Genomic DNA, 19,824 nt, shown 5'->3' with positions numbered 1-19,824 from the left:
GTTCCATGCATGCCCTTTTCAATCTTATTTTCCCATTGAAATTCATTTTTATGGCATTTTAGGGATTGGGGAAAAAGAAATTCGTCTGCACTGGCAAGAATTTGAGAAGCACTCCAAAACCTTCCAGCATCTTCCTCTATGTCCTTCACTCACACCCAGCTACAATGACCCATCCCGAGCACCAAACTTCTGCCTGCCCCAGAGCCTTTGCCCTGGCAGCTCTCTCTGCCTGGAACGCTCTCCCTCCAACTGTTCCAGGTCATCATTCCTGTCTCTGCCCATCTCCCTCTCCTCAAAGAAGCCTCCCTATTCCAAACTAAAGCAGCCGCACCCTGGTTATCTCCAGCACACTCGCTTTGTTTTGTTACGATCCCAATAGTTTGTCCCTTTCTGAAATGATGTCTTTGATGTGTTTGTTTATTGCCTCTAAATGGGAGTGTCATGAGGACAGGCACAGCCCTGGGCATGCACAATAGTGTTTTGGTTTTTAAAAACATTATTTTGAAATATTTTAGAAATGTTTCCCTGAGGTCCCTGGGGGTCTGATAATAATCTCCCTCTACTCTGGCCAACCTTCAGAGGGGCCACCATGCGGTACTGTCACGGTGAGGAGGACAGAAACAGTGGCCATACCTGAATCCCATCACCACAGCTTGCTTTGGGCTAGAGGCACAGAGAGGGGACCCCAACCCTCCTCCTCTGCTCTGAGATCCCCACAACTACAGGCCTCACCCAACCCCATTTGAAGGTCATAGATATTTAGAGAAGGTGGGCCAGCCTTGGGATGGACGTTTCAGCGGGTGGAACTTGGATCCAGGTGACTTGGGCTCAAAGCCTCCTTCCATTCTCCTTGCCATGTGACTTCCGGGCTCTTGGCCTCAGTTCTTCTGTCTATAAGATGGGTATAATACTCACTATGCTGGGGTGGCGGTGAGGATTAGATGAGATTGTGCTGGGCATATAAGACTCTCGAAAATTGTTACCTGTTAGCATGATCCCCGAAGTGCACACACGTGCAGAATTTTGCAGATGACTTTTTTTGGGTTCATACAGTTCCCTAAACCTAGTCCTGAACCCTTGACCTATACAGCCTCTAAGTCGTCCCCACCCCCAGCTTAATAAAACCAGGGCCCATCGAATGACAGGAGGCTTGAGAGCCAGGCCCCGGGTGAGCGAGGATGCTGGAAGCAAAGATGCCGGGAGGACAGAAGGGGACGGCGGGGAGGGGGCCACCTGGTGCACACAGGGGAGCCAGTGTGTCCGGAGCTGCCTGGGCCCCAGGAACAGGCCCCGGGGAGAGGTAGGACGTCGATTCCAGCAGGCGTGGGTGGGGCGGTCCAGCCCAGCAAGGCATTCCAGTCCGGCCGGTGTGGGGCTGGGCTCCAGGAGGCCCCCGGCTCCTGCTCTGACGCCGCCGGAAGCCCCCTGGCTCTCGCCTCCAAGGACGCCTGAGGGCCTGCGGGGCGCCTCCCAAGGCGGGAAAACCTTTGCCTGCATGCTCACAGCGCTTCCCCCTGCAGAGTGTACCAGCAAGCGGCAGGCACCGTCTTCACCCATGTTTACCCTTGGGGTCCACAAAGGTCACGAGAATCTCCCCAGGGAAAGCAAACACACGTGTGCGCCGGCAGGACACGCCACGCTCCCAGGAGGGGATGGGCACGAAGGCATGCGCTTCCCCGCCAGGTCGCCTCCCCATGACCTGAGCCCCAGATCCCCCGACAGAGGGGGACACAGAAGCCCAGTGCGAAAAGGACTTGTCCAGGTCTTTCGCGGGGGACGCTGGGACACGGGCCAGGGCACACGCACCACGCACATCCCACACGTGCGCTCAAACACATCTACACTAGCCCCGTGGTGCGTGCGCCCACACCTGCTACTGCACGGGCACATCCAGACAGGAGGGCCCACGCCCCAGCTCCCCTCCTTCAGGCACACCCACCCACTGCCCCATGACACCCACGCCTCAAACACGCCTGTGCAACGCATGTTAAGGGGATGGGGAATTTCTACAAAGGCTGGGGCTCAGGGACCACCATGGGTGGGGGGGAGGGGTGGTTCTCAGGAGGCTGACTTGCTGTAGTGATTTCTCATCTCATAAAAAATTTTTTTTCATTTACTTTCTTTTTTAAATTATTTATTTATTTATTTTTGGCTGCGTTGGGTCTTTGTTGCTGCGCGTGGGCTTTCTCCAGTTGCGGTGCGCAGGCTTCTCATTGCGGTGGCTTCTCTTGTTGCAGAGCACGGGCTCTAGGTGCGTGGGATTCAGTAGTTGTGGCACGCGGGCTTCAGTAGTTGTGGCTCGCAGGCTTGGTTACTTCATGGCACGTGGGATCTTCCCGGACCAGGGCTTGAACCCGTGTCCCCTGCATTGGCAAGCGGATTCTTAACTACTGTGCCACCAGGGAAGCCCTCATCTCATAGAATTTTATACAGTCAAGAAAACACTGTTCTGTGCGTGTGTGTGTATAGATTGAAACCCCCGCCGTAACTGTAAAAATTCACCCGCCTGGTCTCACTTATATATGACAAACAAGTGCATCTAGATGCACACAAATACCCTTCCACACCCACAAAACCATTCAAAACACAACTCCTTACACATGTACACCTACTCACACACTACAGCCATATGTTCACAACCAGGCACCCATAAATGCACTTACACATAAAGAGATACATTCAGATACTCAGTTTACATTCAGAAACCAGACACACACACTCATACATGTGCACCTCGTCAAACTCACACTCACAGATCCGTGCAAATATCCACAAATCCACACAGATGTAAACGCCAGCTTCACACACACAAATACACAAAATACACTCAGCGATACATGTCAACAAATAAACAGATAACATATAAACCCAAACACATACGTACACTTATTATACACATGAAACTACACCCAGGTATACACATCGGGACATACACAAAGACCTCACACTCACAAGCACAAACACTTGTGCATTCACAATTACACACAGTTAAGAGGCACACAGTAGATATCTTGACAAAAAACACATGGAACACACAAGCAAATATTGACTATCCACAAATAGAGGCTCAGACATTTACAAGTACACCAGGCAACCTCCACACAGTTGCATCATGTATACAAATATCTGCGTTCACACACACACAAATATATTCTCTCTCACACACACACCCCTTCATACTGCCATACACAATCAAGCTCATACCACACATAGATTTGCTCACACAAATATGCAGTTCCTAGATAAACAGGCACACTTGCACTCTCATAGATGCATCCAGAAATGGACATTCTTCTAGTTATACCCACTTCCACTGTTTACGCACCCTGTCACACCACCTTATCTCACACCATATACCCAAACACAGTCACCCACAAATACACTCACGTGTAAATACACATATCTGAGCAAAACACATTCCACAATCGCTACCCCCATACACACACCCGTGTGCACACAATCATACTCATAGACTCATATACAAATGCACTTAGATACAAATACATCATCCTCATTCACACACAATTGGAGCCCAGCCCCCAACAAATTCTGTTGATACCACAAATGCACACAGACATTTGCAAATATACCCAGTAACAGCCATTCAACCACACTCACAGATACAAGCTGTCACACTCCTGCATAATTACACACACTCTCAGTTTGTCGCACATACTCCTTCACTGACATTCATCACACCCTGACACAAAAGAGAGGTACATTGAGATGCCCACAAATAGGAAAACTCACAACTGCACTGACAAAACACAAATACACACACACTCCTGAATCCTCAGGACACCAACACCTACACAACACAGATCCTTGTACACACAACACACATGAAAAACAAGGACGCGCGCGTTGTCACATTCGCACAGATACGGACACGCAGACACCCTCAAACACATTCCACACCCTCCTTTCACCACCCAAACACGTCCAGAGATGCACACACTGATGCGAATACAGACACACCTTCTTGGACGCTCACAAGACACAATGAGAAACAGGTGCACACACGCGCGCGCTGCCTCCAGGCCGGGAATGACAAGCTCACACTCACATCTAAGGAAACACAGTTGGGCAGGCACACACACCCGCAAGCAGAGAGGGTCCCTCACCCTCCCCAGCGCGCGCGCACACACAGGCCCGCGCGCGCGCACACACACTCCTCCGCAGCCTCCCCCGCCACCACCGCAGTGTGGGCCCGCCCCACCCTGCGGCGGCGAGGGGCCGGGAGAGGCGAGGGGACAGGGTCGGGGGCCAGGCCCGGGGGCGGGGCACACCTGGGCTCCGCCCCGGGGCGGGGCCGACGCAGCGTCGTGAGCGCGATCGGCCGCACCTGGCTCGCCTGCGGCCGCGGCGGTGACGGTGGTGGTGACGGCGGGCCCGGCCAGGGTGCTAGCGCGGCGCAGCCCAGCCCAGCTCAGCCGGAGCGAGCGCGGAGCCGGTGCCCGCAGCCCCGGCGCCGCCATGGTGGAGGCGGCGCCCCCCGGGCCCGGGCCGCTGCGGAGGACCTTCCTTGTGCCCGAGATCAAATCGCTGGACCAGTACGATTTCTCGCGGGCCAAGGCGGCGGCCAGCCTGGCGTGGGTGCTGCGGACCGCGTTCGGGGGCGCAGGTACCAGGCCGGGGGAGAGGGGGCGGCAGGTGCGGGGGGCGGGGCGCCGCGCCGGGGAGGCCGGGGCCGTGGGAACAATAGCGCCGGTCGCCGGGGGTCCCCGGGCCCGGGCCCCTGCGCGCCGGGCCTCTGGGCTTCCTGCTCGGCCCAGGCGGTGGACTTTGCCCGGCCGGCTGCGGGAGCGCGGTGGGGGTGGGGCCGGCGGCCCAGCTCCGCGCCGGGACCCGGGCGTCCCGGACCCCAGGTGACCCGGGCAGGGTCTGCGGGCCGAGTGTTGTCTCCCACTGCGGGCCTCGCCTGGCTGCCCTCCCCCCCCTTTACACACACATCGTGCGCCCGCGAGGACCCCCGCCCCCGTCCAGCCCGGACGCACACCCCGCGTCGGCCCTGCCTGCTCTGCGGGCGGTGAGGGGAGCGGGAAGCCCCTGTTTCGCCTCCACTGCCCCGGCCGGCGGCTGGCAGCTGTGACTTATTGCCCCATTTTGCTTAGGAGGCGGGCGAGCCCAGCAGAAGGGAAATGGCTTTTCCAAGATCGCCGGGGGTGGGGGCCCAGGTGCAGGGCCTTCTCCCACTTCCTCCCCCCGGTTCACGTGTGTGAAGAACTCAGGCCACCCCACCGGGGAGGATGCGAATGGGTTCCTAGGATTTGCGGCCCAGGGAAGGCTCAGTAATGGCCCCATGCCAGAGCTGAGAGTCAGGGCCTGGCCATGGGGAAGACGAGTTAATTAAGGTCTGGGCCTTCTGGGGGGACGCCCTGCCCTCCCACTGGTCCTGCCCACTGGTCTTGGCACCAGCTGAGCACAGCCCATCATACCTTCAGTGGCCTTCCCAGAACAACCAGTTCTGGGTGTGGGTCTTGGTGACAGCTGTCCAGCTCCTGGTTCCGCCTGAGCCTGTCTTTCTCCCAGTCTCTTTCCCTGCACCCTCCCAAGCAGGGCCCACTCTGGGGCTCACCGCCCACAGGGATCTGCTTGAGAAAGGGGGTGGGGGGTGGGGGGATGGTTGGCGGGGAGAGACCCAGGTCTGCCCCAGCCCCTCGCATCCCAGGTTATGAGGCCACAGAGGACTCAACTTTGGGAATCAGAATTGGCTTTGAGTCCCACGCTCCACCAGAATGTGGACGAATTAACCCAATTCTCTAAGCTTCTGTTTAGTCCTCTATAAAAGAAGGCATTTGTGCACTTTGTTATCCATTTCACAAGTGTCTGCGGGGCACCCACTAAGTACTAGGGCAGTGCTGGGGTGATTGGGGTCCCAGTTCCTCCTCTCACAAGGTGAGAGAGACTGACCACAGGATTATTCTGTTTCTGGCGCACAAGTACACACTAAGTGGCTGTTGCTATTCCTGCTGCCGTGACCAGTGGTATTTTTATTAACGATAATATTATTCATCATCTGGTCAGGGGACAGAAGAGAAATTACTGTACCATTTCCCAGAAAGAAAAGTCAGGTCCCTGGGGGACGCCCTGACTCACCCGGTTCTGTTCTCACTGACCCAGCTCCCCTGCGTTGTGTGACATCCTTCCCGAAGGTCACGTTGAATCTGCCCCCCCACCCACGTTCTCCAAACAGAGGGGGTCTGAGGAACGTGGGACCCCAGGCTCTGAGCGGGAAGTGGGGAGCAAAGCCCTGCTTGGTTCATGGACTCTGGGACTCTTTACTGATGCCTGTTGGGTGCCAGTCCAGTGCTGGGTGCTCAGGATGGAGAGAGGGGGATGAGACGAAACCAGATCATTGCTGCTAAGAGTGATAAAGTCGGTGATGTCCAGTTAATGTCGAGGCGTGCTGAGGGCCTTCCAGCGAGCAGCTGGGGGAGGAAAATCCCTGAAATCTTCCAGGGAGGGGAGGAGAAAGGAAGGCTCCCAAGAGGAGGGAGCATTTGAACCTTGAAGGGTGTGTAGGAGTTTGCCAGGGGGAGGAGACCAACAGCGAGTTCTCCAAGAAGAGTGTACAGGTCCCAGTGGTGGCCAGGAGTGGCCAGGGAGATGAGGGAGTCTGGTGCAAGTGATGAGGGCCTCTCAGGCCATGGATGGGGAATCTGAGGGCCCTGGGGAGACATGGAAGGTGTTTGGGGACTGACCAGATGAGATCAGATATGCAGTTGCCCCGGGGGAATAACGGCTGGGGGAAGGGGTAGTTCTGATGGCCCCAGGGTACAGGCCTGAAGAGGCTGGGCAGGAATGCAGGCTAGTGGGCTCCACAGAACTCAAGCTCAGAGATAAGGAAGGGTGGCATCTTTATGCAAGTTTGGGAAACACCACATGCAGTCCCTTAGGTCGCCAGAACCTCCAGGTGATGCTTAGGGAACTAGGGTCCCATCGGCTCTGCCGTTTACTATCTCTGTGATCTTGGCCAAGTCATCTTAGCTCTCTGGGCCTCGGTTTTCTTATCTGTACAACAGATAAGAATAAGTCTCGGAATAATTCAACGAGCAAATGCACACAAGGCGGCAGCGGCGGTGGTGGTCCAAGGGCTAGCTGCGCTTTAGCTGTGCTGTCCAGTGTGGTAGCCACGAGCAGCATCTGGCCAGTCTGAATTGTGAGGTGCTGTACATGTAAAATGCACAGTGGCTTTGGAAGCCTTTGTACCAAAAAAAAAAAGTGCAATATCTCGTTAATAACGTTTTTATGTTGATGACGTGTTGAAACGATAATATTTTGGGTATATATAGGGTGAAATATATTACTAAGTTAATGTTACTTGTTGCTACTTTTTTAATGTAGTGACTATAAAATTTTAAACTTCCTGTGTGGCTCACATTCGATTCCTATCGGACAGGACTGCTCTACAGTAAATGGTCAATAGAACACTTTATAGTATAGAGCGGTGGATCTCAACCAAAGATGAGTTTGTCACTTAAGGGACATTTGGCAGTGTCTGGAGACATTTCTGGTTGTTGCTACTTGAAAGGACAGTGCTCTTGCCATCTAGTGAGGAGAGACCAGGGATTCTGCTAAATATCTTAACAATGCACAGGACAGCACCCCCCGCCCCAATTCCCCACACCTCAGCCCCACTAAACACAAAATTATCCAGCCCCAAATGCCAGGTGTGCCGAGGTGGAGACAGACTGGTGTAAAGTAAGGACTTGATAAACATTAGCTATCGGTAGCTCTAGCTCAAGTTGTCATCTTCAAGGCCCTGACAAGCCCTGCAGGAAAGAAACTTTAATTTTGCTGATGGGACCAGGAAGCAACCGGGCGCTGGAGAGAGGGGGAGGAGGGTTTGGCTTCAGGGGATGCCAGGAGCTGAAACCAGATGACTGATTGGATGTTGGAGCCGGGAGAGAGAAGGAGAAATGGTGATCTGTCTCTCACTGTGATGGGGACAGAGAGAAGGAGCACGTTTGGAGTAAGACGCTGAGCATGATGGGCGTTGCCTGGGCTGTGGCAGGTGGCAGTGTTCAGATGGCCATGGAAGCCATCATAGTAGCGGGGGCAAGTCCATTGACAGGGCTGTTCAGACAGAGCTGTTGGGAGCCCAGCATCCAAGAGGCATGTCAGGAGGTGGCCTGGCTTGAGTGGTGGGAGAGAGAGAAAAAGATGCCAGGGGGAGGAAGTTTTCTGGAAGAAGGAGGTACTCGGCAGAGAGCCCAGGCAAGATAATGGGCATTGGAAGGCCACTGCTGGCCTTGGGGAGGCCGGGAGCTAGGAGGGCAAGGGCAGATCAGGGAGGTTGGGACAGGGGAAGGGTGGAAGGAAAGAAAACCTGGAGAACTCTTTTTTTTTTTAATTGAAGTGTAGTTAATTTACAATGTGTTAGTTTCAAGGGTACAGCAAAGTGATTCAGTTATACACACACATATATATATACTTTTTCAGATTCTTTTCCAGTATAGGTTATTACAAGATAATGAGTATAGTTCCCTGTGCTATACAGTAGGTCCTTGTTGCTTACCTGTTTTATACATGGTAGTGTGTATATGTTAATCCCAAACTCCTAATTTATCTCCCCTGCCCATCATTTTTGTTTACCCTAAGTTTGTTTTCTATGTCTGTGGGTCTATTTCTGTGTTGTAAATAAGTTCATTTGTATCATCCCTTTTAGATTCCACATATAAGTGATATCACATGATATTTGTCCTTGACTGACTTCACATAATATGATAATCTCTAGGTCTGGAGAACTCTTCTTTCAAGGGGCAGAGAGATGGCCCAACTCTACATGGGGTTTGGGTATTAAGTAGGAAGGTCAAGTGTGAGTTTAGGGGGTGGGGAAAGAGTGGGGGGGTGGGGCAGGGAGGGGCTGAAAGCCAGGGTGCCTGGGTCCTTGTAGGTGAGGGTAGGGGCCTCTGGAGAGCATCGCTGTGAATTCAGGCACCTGAGGAAGGCCTGGTACGACACATTCAAATGTTTTTAAGCAGTAGAATCCTGCCCCCTTCCATCCTTTCAAACACGAAGCCCAGTATACAAAGCAGCAGCTCTGACTGGGATGAGTTGGTGCCTCCCTGGAAGACCCATAAGGGCACCTCCAACCGCCTTGGCCTCGGCTGCCTCCTGTCTACCTCCCACATCTTCCTGGCGGCTTATTCTGATCTTTCTCCTCCCCACCCTTGGGTCCCACTTGGTTGGGGCTCTGCCACCCCTCCTCCCTCCACATGCGGCTTCCTCAAGCCTCTTCCTACCCTGCCCCTCTCTTTCAGGGTTTTTGTGGCTGCCTCTAAGCTCCAGCCCCTCCTGTACCCCCATCTCAGCCACCACCCTCTTTCTCTTGCCTTCCGCCTCCCTCTGTCTCTCTTCCCCCTCACTCCCAATGGGGCCCTGGGTGCCTCTCCCCCCTCCCCTTCAGTCACCAAGTTCAGGCCATTCACCCGCCCCCCACAAAGTATTTGCAGTCTGTCCCCCTCCCCCATTGCATGTCCTGTCATCCCACCCCCTGCTTAAGGCCTGGGTTTGAATCCCAGTCCAGAGCTGTGTGGCCTTCTTGGTGCCTAGGTTTCCTCATCTGTAAAGCGGAGTTACCACGTGTGCCCTGGCTGCTTCTTCCTAGGGTTGCCTGAAGGCAAAGCGAGTCCGCTGGGGTGGTGTAGGGCACCCAGGGAGATCGATTCAGTCACACTGTCGTGCAGTCCTTAGGTGAGGGCGAGAGGGGAGGCTACAAGACCCCGCCCATCTGGCCTCCGCCCCCTCTCCTCAGGGTCCAAGAGCCCGCCATCTCACCGAGGCATGTGCTCTCTCCCACCTCCTCGCCTTTGTATGCAGACCCCCTGCCTGGAACACCGTCACCCCTTCCTCTGGCAAACTCCCCCACACCTGCACCTCGTGTCTCAGGCCAGGTGCCATATTTTCCCGTCCCGGTGCCATCCTCCCTGGTCCAGACCCGCAACGACCCACCCCCCATAATTGGGTCCATGTAATTGTATGTATGCGGAGGGGTTATGTCCGGTAGCCCTGACCCGCCATGATCCAGCCCCCCTCCTCGCCCCGGCAGAGCATGTGCCCTCGGAGCTGTGGGAGCCCTTCTACACCGACCAGTATGCACAGGAGCACGTGAAGCCCCCGGTGACGCGGCTGCTGCTCTCGGCTGAGCTCTACTGCCGGGCCTGGCGCCAGGCGCTGCCGCAGCTCGAGACGCCCCCCAGCCCCTCTGCGCTACTGGCCCTGCTGGCGCGGAGGGGCATGGTGCCCGCGCTGCCCGAGCGCCCGGTGCAGGAGGCCGACCTGAGGCACCAGCCTATCCTCATGGTAGGCCACGCCCCTACCACGTTAGGTCCCGCCCACCAGGCCTGGCTCCTCCCCTCATGGCTGCTCCCACCAGGCCAGGCTCCTCCTGCCAAGCCTGGAGCCTCCCAAAAGGCGCTAACTCTGGCTCCTGAGGGCTTGCCTACCCGGCCCACCAGATCCCTAAGGCCTAGTTTGTGACCTCAAAGCTTGGACTGCCTCCGAAGTCCCTCCCACTTCGAGCCCCTCCCACCTCCAGGTTCTTCCTCTTTCTTCTCCCTGGGAGGCGCTCTGGTCTCACCCTGCAGCTCTTTGCCTCCACAGGGAGCCCACCTAGCTGTCATTGATGCCCTCATGGTTGCCTTCGCCTTTGAGTGGACAAAGACACTGCCTGGTCCCTTGGCCCTGGCCAGCCTGGAGCACAAGCTCCTTTTCTGGGTGGACACGGTAGGTGGGGCTTGGGCCAAGGTGGGCTGGTGGGGGCCAGGATCACCCAGTGACTGGAGCACTGACCTCTCCCTGCTCCCCAGACCATCCGGCGGCTGCAGGAGAAGACAGAGCAGGAAGCTGCCCAGAGGGCATCTCCCGCGGCCCCTGCCGATGGCGTGGCCCCAGCGCAGGCTTCGGTGAGCCTGGGGCGATGGATGGAAGGAAGGGCGGCCCCTCGAGGGCTGGGTGGGCAGGTTGGAGCTGTGCCTCGAGGCCATTCCTACACTGGGGGGGCTGGAGGTGACTCTCTCTCTCTGCCCTCTCCCCTCTGCCGCCCCTGCCACTCTCCTCTCTGCCTCTCTGGCATCAGTGTCCCACACGCTGGTACTGGAAGCTGGTTCCTGTAAGTGGGGCTCTCTCTCTGCCCCGTCTGCCTGCCCTGCTTGTCGCTGTCTGTGTGTCTGTTTCTGCCTGCCTGTCCTGCTCCCTCTCCTGTCTCTCCCCAGATATGAGCAAAGGAAGTAGGACCCCAGCCCTGGGGGCACAGAGAGAAACCCTTTGGGAACCAAGGGAAGGGGGGAATCTCTGCTGTTCCTGAAAGGACAGACTTCTCCCCGGTACATGACTCACCTCCCAGTAATCAAGAGGCTTGTCCACTTGAGCCAAGGTGGGGAGAGGGAGGACCCCAGCCCATCAGACACATGGATCCTGACCCCAAGAGGCAGGGCACATGGAGAAGACCCCTCTAGCCAAGAGAAAGATCCTCAAACCCAAAAGAGGGTAGGAGAACCTTCCTGAGACTCCAGCTTCCCTAAGGACAGCTCCCTGCTCTCAGTTTTGGGGGCAGTGGGGTGTCCATCCCTGAAGTACAAGGGGAAAGTGACCACTGCAGGTGTCGGGGGGAGGTTTTGGGCTGAAGTCCCTGCCTTTGCTCACTTCAGGGTCTCCTTCCGCCCACACTAGGGCCGGGGTTGGGGGTTCCTCTCCTGCCTTCCTGCTTCCTCTGCATCCCCTCCCCCAGCTGTGACCTGGGTCTTGTGTTGGGAGGAGAGGATTCCCTGCATGAGTGGCTGCTCTGTGGGGTCCCTCCTGGCTGGGAGGAGCTGGGGTCCCCAAAGCCGGCCAGGGCGCAGTCAGGGAGCTGGACGGCCAGGGCTCAGGACAGGGGTCAGGGCTGTCTCCTCCCCCGCCGGAGGTGTGCTTGGGGGCCCAGCAAGTCAGCACCCCTCCCGCCCCGCTGACAGCTGCTCCTCTCCCCCCAGCACGCAATTGCCTTCTGTTTGAAGGAGTCGGGGAGCAAACCCCCCATGGTAACGTATCCCCCACCCCAGGGTCCCAGGAGTCCCTGTCCCCAGCCCCCGCTGCTGGCCTGGCTGCTCGCAGACACCTCCTCTGCCTCTTGCTGCTGCCCTTCCCCTGCTCCAGGCTGGCCCCCCCCACTCTGGCTCTGGGACCCCCGGCTTCACGCCCCCTCGTGGCGGAAACCCCAGGCCTCCCCGCCCAGCCTGCATGACTGCTGACCTCGGAGGGGGCCAGCTTGACCTCTGACCTGACCCGGCTCCCACCCACAGATCCGATATCGCAAGGACCGCGCCGTGGCCCGACGCGCCCCCTGCTTTCCGACCGTGACCAGCCTCCAGGACCTGGCAAGTGGGGCTGCGCTGGCCGCCACGATCCACTGCTACTGTCCCCAGCTCTTGCGCCTCGAGGGTGAGTGAATGTGCCTGAGCCAGACCCCGTCCTTGCAAGCCTGGCACCCAGGCATTGGCGTCTGTCCCCAGAGTAGTACAGCGATTGTAAGTGCAGCTCCCAGAATTGGCAGACCTGGGTTTGAAGCCCTCTCTTCCCGTAATGAGCTGTGTGACCTTGCACAAGTGTCTAAACCTCTCTGTGCTTTATATAATTCACTCCTGCAGCAGATACTGATAGAGTACGAACTGCCAGGTCCTGTTTTAGGTGCCAGAGCTCCAGCCAGAACGATACAGACCCGTTCCTGACCTCAGGCGGCTCACATCCTAGTTGGGAGAGAAAGACAATAAGTTCATCGAGAGGAATGTTCCGGATGTTAGGTGCTCTGAAGGGCACTGGGTAGTCAGGATAAGCTTTCTGAGTTGAGTTCTTGGGGAACTAGCACTCCAGGTGATGGGAACAGCAGATGCAAAGGCCTGAGCAACAGCCTGTCACGGTACACACCTTGTGAAGGGGGCCTAGCCTGGCTCGTCAGAGGTCCTCTGTGCATGTTGGCTGCTGGGCCCCCGCCTCCCCGGGGCCCCATCCTCCTTCCCTCAGAGCTGGGGACGCAGGCATCCTGTCCTTACAGAGGTGTGCCTCAAGGACCCCATGTCTGTGGCGGACAGCCTGTACAACCTCCAGCTGGTGCAGGATTTCTGCGCCTCCCGCCTTCCTCGGGGCTGCCCGCTCTCTCTCGAGGACCTGCTTTATGTCCCACCGCCCCTCAAGGTAAGGCCATCTCGGGGCCTTGTGGGCAGAGAGGGTGTGTCGGGGGCCGTGCGCCTGGTTGGCTGACCCTACTTACCACCTCCAGATCAACCTGATGGTGCTGCTAGCGGAGTTGTTCATGTGCTTCGAGGTGCTGAAACCCGACTTCGTGCAGGTCAAGGATCTGCCTGATGGTCACGGTGAGGCCCGACCCTGGGTCCGGGGGGCGTGGGAGCGGGGGAGGCCAAGCCCTGCCTGACCCTCCGCTCTGTGCTGCAGCTGCCTCCCACAGGGCCACGGAGGCCTCCCCACCTCAGAACAACAGCGGCAGCAGGTACCACTCCCCTGTTGGGTTGAGACTACACAGCCACAATGGGCTCCTCCTCCTGCAGGGACGGGGAAGGGAGATGATCTGGTCTCCACTCCCAGGAGGGCCGAGGGAGGGGGAGAGGGGGCCCCTCGGCTGACGTGCATCTCTTGGCAGTTCTCCTGTCTTCAACTTCCGCCATCCACTCCTGTCATCTGGCGGCCCCCAGTCCCCACTCCGAGGATCCACAGGTGAGGGCAGGGAGATGGCCTGTCACTGGAGACCCCCATCCAAAGACCACCCCAGCTGACCTCATGTTGTCCCTCTAGACCCCTCCATTGGGTCTCTCTGGCACCCGAATGACTCCTTGGTGACACTCGTTGTCCCCCCAGTGACCTCCCCAGTGGCTCAACAGGACCCCGTAGTGACACCACCCACAGTTATCCATCCGCATAATGACCCATCAGTGACTCACCCGTTGACAACCCGTGGCTGACGCCACCCAGGGTCCCCATTGACCCCCCGAGTGAGCACTGAGTGACCACTCACTGCCCCTCCCCAGGCTCGCTGAAGTCCTCCCCGTCCATGTCCCACGTGGAGGCCCTCGGCAAAGCCTGGAACCGTCAGCTCAGGTGAGCGCATCGCAAGGGCCCGGGCAGTGGAGCGGGTGGGGCCCAGGCTTGTCCCAGGGGCTGACCCCTCCCTCCGGCCGCCCAGCCGTCCCCTTTCCCAGGCCGTGTCGTTCAGCACTCCCTTTGGCCTGGACAGCGACGTGGATGTTGTCATGGGAGACCCCGTCCTACTCCGCTCCGTCAGCTCAGACAGCCTGGGTCCCCCGCGCTCTGTGCCAGCCCGGACCCCCACCCAACCAGCCCCGGAGACTGGCGACCTGCCTACCATCGAGGAGGCCCTGCAGATCATCCACAGTGCCGAGCCCCGGCTGCTCCCAGATGGGGCTGCCGACGGCAGCTTCTACCTCCACTCTCCCGAGGGGTCCTCCAAACTGCCACTGGCTTCCCCCTACCCACCCGAGGGGGCCACCAAAGCACCCACCTACTCGCCCCACCCCGAGGGCCTCTCAAAACCGTCTCCCTGCCCAGTGGGGGAGGTATCGAAACCGCCAGCCCTGTCTGAGGGCTCCCCGAAGGCGGCGGCTTCATCCCCAGTGGCCAGCAACTCTGAAGTGAAGATGACCAGCTTTGCTGAACGCAAGAAGCAGCTGGTGAAGGCCGAGGCTGAGGCAGGGTCCCCGGCAGCCACCCCAGTGGCACCAGAGGCCCTGAGCTCAGAGATGAGTGAGCTTGGAGCCCGGCTAGAGGAGAAACGCCGGGCCATAGAGGCTCAGAAGCGACGGATCGAGGCCATCTTTGCCAAGCACCGCCAGCGACTGGGCAAGAGCGCATTCCTGCAGGTGCAGCCGCGGGAGGCCGGCGGGGAAGCAGAGGTGGAGCCGGGCCTGGCCCCTGGTGGGGAGCGGCCGGCAGGCGAGGGCCAGGGTGAGCCGTCGCCACGGCCAAAGGCAGTGACCTTCTCGCCGGAACTGGGCCCGGTGCCCCCCGAAGGGCTGGGGGACTATAACCGGGCGGTCAGCAAGCTGAGTGCAGCGCTGAGCTCGCTGCAACGGGACATGCAGAGGCTCACGGACCAGCAGCAGCGGCTCCTGGCCCCGCAAGAGCCCTCTGGGCCTGCCCCGCCTCCCGCAGCATGGGTCATCCCTGGTCCCACGACGGGCCCCAAAGCCGCGTCCCCCAGCCCCGCCCGGCGTGCTCCAGCTGCCCGGCGCAGCCCCGGGCCTGGCCCCAGCCCCACACCCCGGAGCCCGAAGCACGCACGGCCGGCGGAGCTGCGGCTAGCACCCCTGACGAGGGTGCTCACGCCTCCCCACGATGTGGACAGCCTCCCCCACCTGCGCAAGTTCTCGCCGAGCCAGGTGCCCATGCAGACACGCTCCTCTATCCTTCTGGCGGAGGGGCCGCCTCCCGAGGAGCCCGCGGCCCGGCCTGCCCTCGTCGAGATCCCGCTGAGCAGCCTGGAAGAGCCCACGGCTGAGGATGACGGAGATGGGAGCCCCCCTGGTGCTGAGGATTCCTTAGAAGAAGAGGCATCTTCAGAGGGAGAGCCCCGGACCGGGCTGGGATTCTTCTATAAGGTGAATCACCTGAGCAGGTGGGGGAGGGGCCAGGTGGGTAGATGGATGGATGGTCAGGGATGGGTGGGCGGGTGGGTAGACAGGCAGTCGCATGGATAGGGCTTTCCCAATGGATGGACAAACAGATGGAACTGGGGGGGGTGGGGAACAGAGGTGGACGGGTGGTTAGCCAGGTGGCAGCGGCAGACAGACAAGGTGTGTATGTCCAGATGGACACATAGATGGGGTGGGTGGATAGACAGAGGGAGAACAGGTAGTAGACAGTTGGACAGGGCTGGGCGGATGGATGGATGGGTGGGTGACGGACAGATGGACAGGAGTGGGTTTAGACAGATGGGGCTAGGGTCCTCTATGGTATCCCCTCCCTCCTGCTCCCTCCTTCATCCCCTACCGGCTCCCCTTCCTGACTCTTCCATATCCAATCACTCTTCTTCCTGTTGGCATCCCCAGCCTGGGCCACCACCTCTTACCTGGACACCAGCAGTCATGTCCTGATTGGTCTCCACTGCCCACCCCTCACCACACACCAATCCCTGGCCATTTTCAACTGAGCGGTTAGCAAAATTTATTTAAAATGTAAATTGGACCTTGTCACCCCCTTATTTCAAACCCTTCTGTAGGTCCTCTTTGCTCTTAGAATAAGTCTTTCCCATGGCTGTAGGCTCTGCTTGCCCCTGACCTCATCCTATGGCATCCTCCCCAGCTCTGCATCCCAGCCACACTGGCCTCCCTGCTGTTCCACACCTGCTAGGCTTGTTCTGGCCTCAGGGCCTTTGCACTTGCTATTCGCGCTGCCCAGAATGCTCTCCTCACCGCTCACCCCCACCCAGTTCAGTCCTCATCATCATTCTCCGAGGTTGCTTCCTCTGGGAGGCCCCCTCGGTGTCCCCAGGCCAGGATAGGTCCCTCCCCACAGTGTAGACTGACAGCAGCCTCTGCTGGTGTTCACCAATGTTGGTGTGACACCTGATTGCCTTCCTCGCTGCGTTAAGCGCTTGGTGTGCCCAGAACCCAGCATGGGGCTGTGCTACAGCAGGTGCCCACCAAGTGCCTTCAGACCAATTACAAACACTCAAGGACAGGCGAGCGGCTGGCAGGCTGGGTCGACACAAGGTCAGACTCCAGCCGAGCCAGGGGAGGGACAGCCAGCTACACTTGGTGCCTGCCCCCAGGATGAAGACAAGCCCGAGGACGAGATGGCCCAGAAGAGGGCCAGCCTGCTGGAGCGTCAGCAGCGGCGGGTGGAGGACGCACGGCGGCGGAAACAGTGGCAGGAGGCCGAGAAGGAGCAGCGGAGGGAGGAGGCTGCGAGGTGAGGCTGGACCCAGCCTGGGGAGTCTCCCGCCACTGGCGTCCCCACAACCTGACTGCTTCGATCCCCTCAATCTGCAGGCTGGCCCAGGAGGAAGCAGCCCCCGGGCCCCCGGCCCCCGCAGCTCCTGCGGCTCCTGCCTCAACCGCAGCCCCTGCCACCCGGGCCCCAGCCGAGGAGGAGGTGGGCCCCCGGCGGGGGGAGTTCACGCGGCTCGAGTATGAACGCCGGGCCCAGCTGAAGCTGATGGATGACCTCGACAAGGTGCTGCGGCCCCGGGCGATGGGGAGCGGGGGGCCGGGCCGGGGCGGTCGGAGGGCCCCCCGGCCACGCTCCGGTTGCTGTGATGACTCGGCCCTGGCGCGAAGCACAGCCCGTGGCCTGCTGGGTGAGGCCCCCGTGGGTGTGTGGGGCGGGAGGTGCAGGGCACATCCGCAGGGCCGAAGCGTGGGCTCCCAGGGGTCAAGGCTTCCACAAGGATGTGGGGCTGCAGCGGGGTAAGGGCCGTGGGCAGAGCTGGCCTGGGGTTCTCTCCACGGCTTAACAGGGGAAGGGCCGCTTCCCACAGCCTGGCGTGGTGGGGTGAGGTGGGGAGGTCATTCTCCAGCGAGGCTGCGCAGGGCGAGGGTCTCGGACAGGGCTGACCGCACATTCCCTCACCAGCCGGCCAACTAAGGTCCCCTGGGCATATGTGGAGGTAAGGGGACTTCAGGTGGGGCCTGACCTGACACCCTCTGCTGCCAGGCTCTCGGCTCAGCAAAGTCTACTCCCAGTCCACCCTGTCTCTGTCCACTGTGGCCAACGAGGCGCCCAATAACCTCGGCGTGAAGAGGCCCACGTCTCGGTGAGTTTAGCCTGGGCGGGCAGGTGTTTGTGTTCCAGGTGGCCTCTCAGAGAGAGAGGAGAGGAGAGGAGAGAGGGAGGGAGGAGAGAGGGAGAGGGAGGGGGAGGGAGAGCGAGAGAGAGGGAGAGAGAGAGAGAGAGAGAGGGACAGGGAGAGGGAGCCTTAGGAGGGTGATATGGCACGAGGGTGTGCATCTGCCACCAAAGATGCAAGGCTGCACACCTGAGACGGGTGTTCAATGTGCCCGGGGCCGGAAGAGGGCCCTGCGTGGACTTGGGAGCCCAGATGATGTCAGTGGATGCGTCCTGCCTGCTCGGCTGTGTCCTGGGCTCGCCCTTCCCGGGTCCCACAGCACACTGATTGGGAGGCTTCGTCCACTGCTGACCGCACCCCACCCCACCCCTCCCCCCGCAGGGCTCCATCTCCATCCAGCCTCATGTCCCCAAGCCGCCTGCCTGGCAGCCGAGAACGTGAGTGGGAGAACGGCAGCAACGCCTCCTCCCCGGCCTCAGTGCCTGAGTACACGGGTAGGTGGGACTTCGGGGGGTGAGCACCGGGCCCCACCGGCGCCCCCGGTCGTCCCTGCTGACCGCCCCGCCCCCTAGGTCCGCGGCTGTACAAGGAGCCGAGCGCCAAGTCCAACAAGTTCATCATCCACAACGCCCTGTCGCACTGCTGCCTGGCGGGCAAGGTGAACGAGCCGCAGAAGAACCGCATTCTTGAGGTGGGCCTGGGCCGGGGCTGGCGGACTGGCGGCCGGCGGGTCGCAGGGGCCCTGCTGGCCTGGCTAACTGCTTCCGCCCCCCACCCAGGAGATCGAGAAGAGCAAGGCCAACCACTTCCTGATCCTCTTCCGCGACTCAAGCTGCCAGTTCCGGGCCCTGTACACGCTGTCCGGGGAGACGGAGGAGCTGTCGCGGCTGACAGGCTACGGCCCCCGGACGGTCACGCCCGCCATGGTGGAGGGCATCTACAAGTACAACTCGGACCGAAAGCGCTTCACCCAGATCCCCGCCAAGACCATGTCCATGAGTGTGGATGCCTTCACCATCCAGGGGCACCTCTGGCAGAGCAAGAAGCCCACCACTCCCAAGAAGGGCAGCAGCACCCCCAAATAGCCCCGTCCCGGGTGGTCCGCAGGCCGGGCCCCATGTGCTCTGGCCACCGCCCTCCTGGGGGACAGCCCAGAGGACAGTCCATTGGTATGCCCGGGTCCTGTCTGTCCCCCCGTGACCTCGCCTGGGTGGGGCTGGAGTCCCCACCCCCTTACTTTGGTCCCGTCCTGCTGTGGGGGCTGAGCTGGGAGGTTCAGGGACTCAGGGCTCAGCTCAGTCCCCCGTCTGTCCTCCCCACCTTCTCGAATAAAGTAATTTAAAGAGAGCTCGACTGAGGCTGGCTGGGGTGCCTGGTGACATCTCTGCCCGAGACGGTTTCCCATACTCGCCGGCTGTTCCCTGCCTCCCGTTCCCTCTTGAACTTGCTCCAGCCTCTCCTCTGCCCCCTCGACACGACCCGGCCCCCAGGGCCCCGTGGCTGCTTCCCAGCTGCCTCTTAACTGACTTCCTGGGCACCTGAGGCCTCTGGCCAGCCCTCCCCGCCCCCGCTCGCTTCAGTTTTCTCCTCAGTGTGGCTGTTATTATCGGCCCGTCCTGGCATTTGGTCCTTGGCCAACTGCTGAACGTGATCTCTCCTCCAGCTGCCTGCCTGCGTTTCTAGGCTCCGTGGCCGCCTCTGGGCCGGGGGTTCCTGTTTCTCTCCTCTGAGCTACACGTCCAGGGGTCTGGTTGCCGCCTTGGCACGGCCGCTGGACGTCTCAGGTGGAGAAGCTACATCACAAGCTCGAGCGGGCGGAGCTCGGGTCTCCCTGCAGCTCAGCCCCTCCACCGCCACTGGAACCCACACATTCACCTCCCGAGGGCCTCTCTGGCTCGCGCGCCTCTCTCTGTCCCCGTGACTGCGCCCCCAGTCACCTCCTGCCACAAGCCGGTCCCCACAGCAGCCTGCCTGGCCCGTTCAGGGCACAAATCCGGTTAAGTCCCCGAATGCTTAAAATCCTTTAC

At 59.5% G+C, this 19,824-nt stretch overlaps 1 protein-coding gene across 8 annotated transcripts; it reads left to right on the top strand.

Moving 5' to 3' along the window:
* Positions 1 to 4,476: 4,476 nt before the first annotated feature.
* On the top strand, positions 4,477 to 19,140 carry CAMSAP3 (calmodulin regulated spectrin associated protein family member 3; the record flags this gene model as incomplete). Of its 8 annotated transcripts, none has more annotated exons than XM_082651851.1 (19): positions 4,477 to 4,624; positions 10,055 to 10,308; positions 10,609 to 10,731; positions 10,815 to 10,910; positions 11,084 to 11,116; positions 11,976 to 12,023; positions 12,285 to 12,423; positions 13,034 to 13,173; positions 13,259 to 13,352; positions 13,432 to 13,486; positions 13,637 to 13,710; positions 14,022 to 14,091; positions 15,386 to 15,608; positions 16,781 to 16,920; positions 17,001 to 17,308; positions 17,665 to 17,764; positions 18,179 to 18,291; positions 18,370 to 18,488; positions 18,577 to 19,140. In XM_082651851.1, 19 exons carry the CDS (start codon positions 4,477 to 4,479, stop codon positions 18,880 to 18,882), a joined length of 2,583 nt encoding a protein of 860 aa, XP_082507977.1. In that variant the 3' UTR covers positions 18,883 to 19,140. The 8 variants fall into 8 exon arrangements, with proteins under 8 accessions (XP_082507977.1, XP_082507973.1, XP_082507971.1 ...); XM_082651847.1 differs by having other exon boundaries at positions 14,177 to 15,608; XM_082651845.1 differs by having other exon boundaries at positions 12,285 to 12,427; positions 13,017 to 13,173; positions 14,177 to 15,608.
* Positions 19,141 to 19,824: the final 684 nt, after the last annotated feature.

This window comes from Grampus griseus, assembly GCF_964374135.1.
Source record: "Grampus griseus genome assembly, chromosome: 3".
NCBI classification, from domain to species: Eukaryota; Metazoa; Chordata; class Mammalia; order Artiodactyla; family Delphinidae; genus Grampus; species Grampus griseus.
The sequence above is the reverse complement of the archived record's forward strand: the minus strand, read 5'-3'. Positions and strand labels throughout refer to the sequence as shown.